The 8,946-nt window shown below is 54.9% G+C and overlaps 1 protein-coding gene across 1 annotated transcript in view; it reads left to right on the top strand.

Moving 5' to 3' along the window:
* Positions 1-4,775: 4,775 nt before the first annotated feature.
* The window catches only part of CELSR3 (cadherin EGF LAG seven-pass G-type receptor 3), a 36,836-nt gene continuing 32,665 nt past the window's right edge, over positions 4,776-8,946 (top strand). The window contains exon 1 of the mRNA XM_041763614.1: positions 4,776-8,538. Coding sequence (XP_041619548.1) covers positions 4,791-8,538 — 3,748 coding nt within the window. The 5' untranslated portion in view covers positions 4,776-4,790. The remainder of the gene's footprint in view (positions 8,539-8,946) is intronic.

Raw genomic sequence — 8,946 nt, 5'->3', positions numbered from 1 at the left:
TATCTGGAATAGATTATGTGGCTTGTATGAAGAAGGGTTCTCATTTAACTTTTTTTTATATAAATATTTTATTTATTTATTCATGAGAGACACAGAGAGAGAGAGGCAGAGACACAGGCAGAGGGAGAAGCAGGCTCCATGCAAGGACCCAGGTGTGGGACTCTATCCCGGGTCTCCAGGATCACACCCTGGGCTGCAGGCGGCGCTAAATCGCTGCACCACCGGGTCTGCCCTCATTTAACTTTTTTAACAAGATTTTATTTATTCATTCATGAGAGACAGGCAGAGACATAGGCAGAGGGAGAAGCAGGCTCCTCACAAGAAGCCTGATGCGGGACTCGATCCCGGAACCCCGGGATCACGCCCTGGGCCGAAGGCAGAAGATGCTCAACCACTGAGCCACCCAGGCGCACCCCCCCCCCATATGGGATGCCTGGGTGACTCAACAGTTGAGCATCTGTCTTTGGCTCAGGGCGTGATCCCGGGGTTCCGGAATTGAGTCCCACATCAGGCTCCCTGCATGGAGCCTGCTTCTCCCTCTGCCTGTGTCTCTGCCTCTCTCTCTCTCTGCATGTCTCATGAATAAATAAATAAAATCTTTAAAGAAAAAAAATAACTTCTTCTATATGGGTATCCAACTGAGCTCTCACTGTTTTTTGAAAAGCCCATCTTTTCCTGATGTTGACTCTTAAGAGCCACCCTGGTCAAAATTCAAGTCTCCACACATCTTGAGGCCCATCTCTGGATTATGTTTTCAGCAGTCTATTCCTGCTCTGGCACCATAGCCTTGGTTTCTATAGCTTGGTTATACCCAGTATAGAAAGTTGTCCTCCTACTTTGGTTTTCAAGACTATCTTGGGTATAACCTGGCCCTCATTTTAGAACCTAGCTTATCAGTTTACACACACACACACACACACACACACACACACACACACACACCTTACTGGGATATTATTGGAGTGACATTAACTCCATATGTCAATGTCAATTTTAGAAGAAATGGCATCTTTACAATATTAAATCTTCCCATCTTTGAACATAGCTTTTCACTCCATTTCTGTCTTTATTGCTTTCAATAATGTTTGTGTGTCTCTGTGTGTAAGAGTTATTGCACATCTTTCACTAGCTTTATTTCTGGCATTTTGTTACTTGACATTCTTGTAGGTGGCCTATTTTTTAAATGTTTATTTTCTGTTGCCGATATATAGAAATTACAACTGATTTTTATTTTTATTTATTTTAAAGATTTTATTTTTAAGTAATCTCTACATCCAACATGGGACTCAAACTTACAACCCCAAGGCCAAGAGTTGCATACTCCACCAACTGAGCCATCTAGGCACCCCACAACTGATTTTTACATATTGACCTTATGTTCAAGGAGTTTGTTAGACTTATATCTAGAGTTTCTTTTAAATTTTTTACATAGGGATCCCTGGGTGGCGCAGCGGTTTGGCGCCTGCCTTTGGCCTAGGGCGCGATCCTGGAGACCCGGGATCGAGTCCCACATCGGGCTCCCGGTGCATGGAGCCTGCTTTTCCCTCTGCCTATGTCTCTGCCTCTCTCTCTCTCTCTGTGACTATCATAAATAAATAAATAAAATTAAAAAAAAAATAAATTTTTTACATACACAAAATCCTATTGCCTGTACATAAATTTTATTTTTCCCTTTCCAATCCTCATACTTTTTCATTATTTTTCCTGCCTTAATGGTACTGGCTATGCCCTCTGATAGAATATTGAGACTTGTGGTTATGAATGTAAAATGTTTTTCTCTAGTAATGTTCTGCTGCTCCAAGAGGTGAGGAACACACAAATAATCTATTTTAAGTGGGGTTAGATTTTAGCCCATGTTTGTCTAAGAAAAGCAGGGCAGATGAGTTGTTATAACACTGGATTCTATAAGGCTAATGGTAAACAAGGAATGAAGAGGTGAGGAATGATGGATTGGAAATCTCAATGAGATCGAATAACTGTTGGATAATCAGCTGGATGGGATGGCCAGGTCTTCTGGCTTGCTCTTCCAGCAAAGTACCTGACAGGCAGGAAGAAGGAGCAAAACACAGTATAGACAGAATAGGTAGGAAGTGAGAGACCAAGATGTCCTAGAGAGCAGTTTCTTTTTTTCTTTCTTTCTTTTTTTTTTAATTTTATTTATTCATGAAAAACACAAAGAGGCAGAGACATAGGCAGAGGGAGAAGCAGGCTCCCTGTAGGAAGCCTGATGCATGACTCCATCCCAAGACCCCAGCATCACAACTTGAGCCAAAGGCATACCCTCAACAACTGAGCCACCCAGGTCAGGTGCCCCTAGAGAGCAGTTTCTGCCAAGCCTTTGCCCTCTGGTCTCCTGGACTGCTCTCCATTTACCCCACAGAAGCCTCAAACCCAGGTTTCTGAGCCCTGGGTAGAACCTAGCTTAGAGCTGAAAAGAAAAGACAGAAGATGAACCGTAGGGATCTTGCTTATGTTCCTAGAAGGTAGTGGCCAGCCTGGAGTTGAAGAGAGAAACTATCACCAGTACTTGGTCTCTGTCTTTCCAGGGCTTATTAGAAGCTGCCACTGGGGGTGGGGCAGAGAGGCGGGGAGCCGGCGGCCTCCACCGCACAGCAGCCAGGGAGGACAGCAGTGAGGCAGGAACAGCAGGGAGCGACACGTACGGGCGCCGCAGTCACGCGGCGAGTCAGGGGTGTTAAGAAGCCTAGGTCTTGCTCTCCACCGGAGCATCCGCTGAAGCCACTGCTAGCCCTAGTGAAGACAGCAGAGGTTGACTCCCCTCGGCCATGGTTCCTTTATGCCTCTGCACATTTGCTCACTTAGCCTCCAAGACCTAGGATGGCTCCTCCTTCCCTCGCAGCTGCAGACTTCCTCTCGGTTCTGCCCAGGCATTTTCTCAAGCGGGAAGCTGTCCCAGATCGCTAAGTTGGCTGATTCACCTCCTCCGGGACCCCAGCACTCTTCCCGCTAGCGTTCCGCCTGCCTGGCTCCCTCCTTTGTTGGTGTAGAGTTTTGTGCCCTGCACTCGCTAAATTGTGGATCCGGAGGGCGAACGAGCAGCCAAAATCTCGTCCCCGGCCTCGCTCCTCAATCGCCTACAACGACTGGGCCCCCATCCAACCGAGCTCCGCCTTCAGCGGCGCAGCAGATGCTCCCCCCTCAACGCCCAGTGGAACCCAGGCTACACACCCGGCGCGAAGCTCCAACCTTACGGGGTCCTCAGATTCCGGAGCCCACCAGCCAGCTCTCGGTAGGTAGGTAGGGCGTTCGGGAGGTGGAGCCCACGGGAATCCCACCTCCCGGAAGCAAAGAAGTCAAGGGGGCCAAAGACTGTGCCGTCTGATTGGTTGATGATGATGTCATAGGTACAGTCGGCGTGGACCGGAGGCCTTAGCCGGGAGTTTTCCGTTAGTTCCTAGCAGGAGCCCGCGCCCCTTGGAGAGTTCTGGGATCCAGCCCTCAACCCCTCCTCGGTCCTGAGACGCCCGCGCCCTTTACACATGACGCTGCTGGTCGTTGCCGCTGCTGCCTCTACAGGCGGGACCACAGAGCCTGCGGGAGTCTCTCTCCCGGCCATCCTGGAAGCCACATAACCCTCCCCTCAGACAATGAGTCCGCCGTCGGGGGCGGAGCCTCCTATTGTGCCAATAGTTCTCCCCCAACCCCGTGTCGTCTTCTGTGACGTTCGTTCCGCCGGGACTGTTCATTGGTCAGCTGGGACCAATTTACGCCCAGAATTGCTCAGCGCTGGGAGAACTGTATTGAATCGTGGGAGAAGGGTTGAGCTTCCGTTAGTCCCTTCAAGGGGTTAAGGGACGCGGTCGTGGCGGGCGAGGGGCGGGGATCCGAGGAGGCGGTAGCTGCACCCCTGTGGCAACGTCGGGGTCACGTGGTATCCCAGAGCGCTAGAGGCCCGCGGCCTGGAGGAAGGTGTAGCGTCCAGTGAAGGGGTCCCCAGGGCGGGAGCCTGCTGGGATCCAGCAAGGCAGGGAAGAGTTTGATCTTTACTCACGCCTTGGGTGGGTCACCTCCAGTCCCTGCTCTGCAGAGACGCAGCAAACTCATGTTTCATGAGTTAAAACTCACTGATTGAACAGTTCAAGCTATTAACTTTGAGTCCGGCGTCCCAGGTCCCCATCCAGTCAACGTCCCTTCCACCCCCAGGATTCCACATGGTCAGGAGAATGCTCTCTGCACATCATGGACACCAAATTTTCAGATCAAAATCCGGGATAGGGTTCAGAAATGGGGACAAGAGACCTACTAGCGGAAGAAAGGATGGGAGATGCAGCTGGGACCGCGCCTAGAAGGAGGAAGGCAGATGAGGGCGGTGGCTCAAAGCAAGGAGGGTGGATCCAGGGGCGGCGAACCATCTAGCCCTGTTCAGCACCGTGGGCAGCAGTTATGCTTTGCCCTCAACAAAGATGGCGACAACAGCCTCATTAGTCGGAGTTAGCATGCGCGACGGGCTGTACCACCGGATTTGGGGCTTCGGGGCGGAGGTGGAACGAACCATCACTGAGTCCGGGAGCCATGTTGGAGCGACGGGAGGCGGCAGCAGCGTCGGGGATGCTGTGGTGGGGGCGGCAAAAGCCGGGGCCGCACGCCAAAGGGGTTCTGGCCGCGGAGTAGATGGTGCCCAGAGGGCGGAGGCGGCGCGGAGCGACAGGCCGAGAGGCGGGGGGCCGGGGCGGCGGCAGGGGCCCGGGAGGGGGCCCGAGTGGCGGGGCGGGCCCAAGGCCCGGACCGGGGCGAGGGGTGGTGGAGGCCGTATGGGGAGGCGGGGGGTGATGGCGAGGCGGCCGCTGTGGTGGAGTCTCAGGGGGCCGACGACCCCACTACTCCTGCTCCTTCTCCTCGTCTCTTTGTTCCCTCTCAGCCGGGAGGAGCTGGGGGTCGACGGGGGCCAAGGCTGGGACCCAGGGGTAGCTGCCGCTACGGGGCCAGGGGCGCGGATCGGTGGTGGAACCTTAGCTCTTTGTCCCGAGACGCCCGGGGTCCCGGAGGATGGAGAGCCTGGTCTGGGAATGAGGGAGCCTGTCTTCGTGGGGCTCCGAGGGGGAAGGAAAAGCGCCCAGAGTGGTCGAGGGCCCCCTAAGCAGCCGGATGCGGGGCTGGGGGCGAAATATGGGGTCCAGGCATTAGACAGCCGCGGGCGAGAAACAGGACAGGGCACAGGGTCTCTGTTATGCTGGCGCACAGAGGTCTCCTCTTGCGAGCAGGCAGGACCCTTGCGAAGAGACAGTCTGTCTCCAGAGGCTCTGTCCCCAGAGGTCCCGAGCCTGGAGAACAGCCCGCCCTTCCCTTCGGACCTTCTGGTTTGGCCTCGTGGTTACAAGCCGGTGTCCTCCCAGAGGAATGCTGGGAGAGGCACCCCCAAAAAAGTGGGAACCATGCGCTGCTGCGGGGAATTGTGGGCTCCAAGGCGCAGGGGTCAGGGTGAGAGAACTGCGACACCTAGAGCAGAGAGGACAGCCCCCCAGCCGGAGTGTTCCCCCAGGGCTGCGGGATCTGGCCCTGGGCTGGATTCAGCACCGCTCACAGGGAGGACAGCTCCCGCGCCTGGTTCAGCACCTCGCGAGTCTCGGACAGCTCCCGAGCCGACGCCCGAGCGCATGCGCTCGCGTGCTCTCTTCCGCCGCCGCTTCCTCCCGCAGAGTCCTGGGCCGCGCCCCCCGGGGGTCCTGGCTCATCCAAGAGTCTGGAGAATACCCACAACCAACAGAGTCCGACCCCGTCGCGCCGCGAATCGCCACCCGCAGTTTCCTCAGTACAACTATCAGGCGCTAGTGCCTGAGAACGAGGCAGCGGGCACCACGGTACTCCGCGTAGTGGCGCAGGACCCGGACGCAGGAGAGGCCGGGCGCCTAGTTTACTCGCTGGCTGCTCTCATGAACAGCCGTTCGCTGGAACTGTTCAGCATTGACCCACTGAGCGGCCTCATCCGCACAGAGGCTGCTCTGGACCGCGAGAGCATGGAGCGGCACTACCTGCGCGTGACGGCGCAGGACCACGGCTCGCCGCGCCTCTCGGCCACCACCATGGTGGCCGTTACCGTGACTGACCGCAACGACCACGCGCCGGTGTTTGAGCAGGCGCAATACCGGGAGACGCTTCGCGAGAACGTGGAGGAGGGCTACCCCATTCTTCAATTGCGTGCCACAGACGGCGACGCGCCCCCCAACGCCAATCTGCGTTACCGCTTCGTGGGGCCGCCAGCTGCGCGCGCCGCTGCCTCTGCCGCCTTCGAGATTGATCCGCGATCTGGCCTCATAAGCACCAGCGGTCGTGTGGACCGCGAACACATGGAAAGCTACGAGCTGGTGGTGGAGGCCAGCGACCAGGGCCAAGAGCCCGGGCCGCGCTCTGCAACAGTGCGTGTGCACATAACCGTGCTGGATGAGAACGACAACGCGCCCCAATTCAGCGAGAAGCGCTATGTGGCGCAGGTGCGCGAGGATGTGCGCCCCCATACGGTGGTACTACGCGTCACAGCCACAGACCGGGACAAGGATGCCAACGGACTGGTGCACTACAACATAATCAGCGGTAACAGTCGTGGCCATTTTGCAATTGACAGCCTCACGGGCGAGATTCAGGTGGTGGCACCTCTGGACTTTGAGGCAGAGCGAGAGTATGCCTTGCGCATCCGGGCACAGGATGCAGGCCGGCCACCACTGTCCAACAACACAGGCCTAGTCAGCATCCAGGTGGTGGACATCAATGACCATACTCCTATCTTTGTCAGCACACCCTTCCAAGTCTCTGTACTGGAAAACGCACCCCTGGGCCATTCAGTCATCCACATTCAGGCAGTGGATGCAGACCATGGGGAGAATGCCAGATTGGAGTACTCCCTAACTGGCATGGCACCTGATATGCCCTTCGTGATAAACAGTGCCACTGGCTGGGTCTCTGTGAGTGGCCCCCTGGACCGTGAGTCTGTGGAGCATTATTTCTTTGGTGTGGAGGCCCGAGACCACGGCACACCCCCACTTTCAGCCTCAGCCAGTGTCACAGTGACTGTGCTAGATGTTAATGACAATCGGCCTGAGTTTACGATGAAGGAGTACCACCTGCGGCTGAATGAGGATGCCGCTGTGGGCACCACTGTGGTCAGTGTGACCGCTGTAGATCGTGATGCCAACAGTGCCATCAGCTACCAGATCACAGGTGGCAACACTCGGAATCGCTTTGCAATCAGCACCCAGGGAGGCGTAGGTCTGGTGACATTGGCTCTGCCACTGGACTACAAGCAGGAACGCTACTTCAAGCTGGTGCTAACTGCTTCTGACCGTGCCCTTCATGATCATTGCTATGTGCACATCAACATCACAGATGCCAACACTCACCGGCCTGTCTTTCAAAGTGCCCACTACTCGGTGAGTGTGAATGAAGATCGACCGGTGGGTAGCACTGTGGTGGTCATCAGTGCCTCTGATGATGATGTGGGTGAGAACGCTCGTATCACCTATCTCCTAGAGGACAACCTGCCCCAGTTCCGAATTGATGCAGACTCAGGGGCCATTACACTACAGGCTCCACTGGACTATGAGGACCAAGTGACCTACACACTGGCTATTACTGCTCGGGACAATGGCATCCCACAGAAGGCAGACACTACTTATGTGGAGGTGATGGTCAATGATGTGAATGATAATGCTCCACAGTTTGTGGCTTCCCACTACACGGGATTGGTATCTGAGGATGCCCCACCTTTCACCAGTGTTCTACAGATCTCAGCCACTGACCGGGATGCTCATGCCAATGGCCGGGTCCAGTACACTTTCCAGAATGGGGAAGATGGCGATGGAGATTTTACCATTGAGCCCACCTCTGGTATCGTTCGCACAGTGAGGCGGCTGGATCGGGAGGCAGTGCCAGTATATGAACTTACTGCCTATGCAGTGGACCGAGGTGTGCCCCCACTGCGGACTCCAGTCAGTATCCAGGTGACGGTGCAGGATGTAAATGACAATGCACCTGTCTTCCCAGCTGAGGAGTTTGAGGTGCGAGTGAAGGAGAACAGCATTGTGGGCTCAGTGGTGGCTCAGATTACTGCAGTAGACCCTGATGAAGGCCCCAATGCCCATATAATGTACCAGATTGTGGAGGGGAACATCCCTGAGCTGTTCCAAATGGACATCTTCTCTGGAGAGTTGACTGCACTCATTGACCTGGACTATGAGGCTCGTCAGGAATATGTGATTGTAGTGCAGGCCACGTCGGCGCCTCTGGTCAGTCGGGCCACTGTGCATGTCCGCCTGGTTGACCAGAATGACAACAGCCCTGTGCTCAACAACTTCCAGATCCTCTTCAACAACTATGTATCCAACCGCTCAGACACCTTTCCCTCGGGCGTTATTGGACGCATCCCAGCTTACGACCCTGATGTCTCCGACCACCTTTTCTACTCTTTTGAACGGGGAAATGAACTGCAGCTGCTGGTGGTCAACCAGACCAGTGGGGAGCTTCGACTGAGCCGCAAGCTAGATAACAACCGTCCACTGGTGGCTTCCATGTTGGTGACTGTCACAGGTAAGGGCAGTGGTGGGGGGGCAGGCAAGTGACCCAGTAACCTCAACCTGTCAGGGCCTCAGGGGCTCCACAGGGTACCTCAAACCAAAGAAGGATTTCCAAGCCTTCCCAAGAATCCTTTAAGTGCTGGGTTCCTGCACCCCACAGGATCCACCATAGACTTCACAGGTTAGTAGGTTTACATAGTCTCTGCTTAGGGTCTTTGGGTAGACTCCATAGAACCCCAAAGATTCTAGGATATCTATCAGACCCCATAAAGATGGTATGAACTGTCTATTACACTAGAGATAGTGCCCCTACCCACAAAAGGCTGCAGGTCCTGGGTTAATGCTCTGGAGGTCACAGGAAAAGCCAGCATGGACCATTCAGTCCACACCACACCTGTTCAGATGAAGCATTACTTTGGTT

The sequence above is a fragment of the Vulpes lagopus genome, chromosome 7 (assembly GCF_018345385.1).
Source record: "Vulpes lagopus strain Blue_001 chromosome 7, ASM1834538v1, whole genome shotgun sequence".
Taxonomy (NCBI): Eukaryota; Metazoa; Chordata; class Mammalia; order Carnivora; family Canidae; genus Vulpes; species Vulpes lagopus.
The sequence above is the reverse complement of the archived record's forward strand: the minus strand, read 5'-3'. Positions and strand labels throughout refer to the sequence as shown.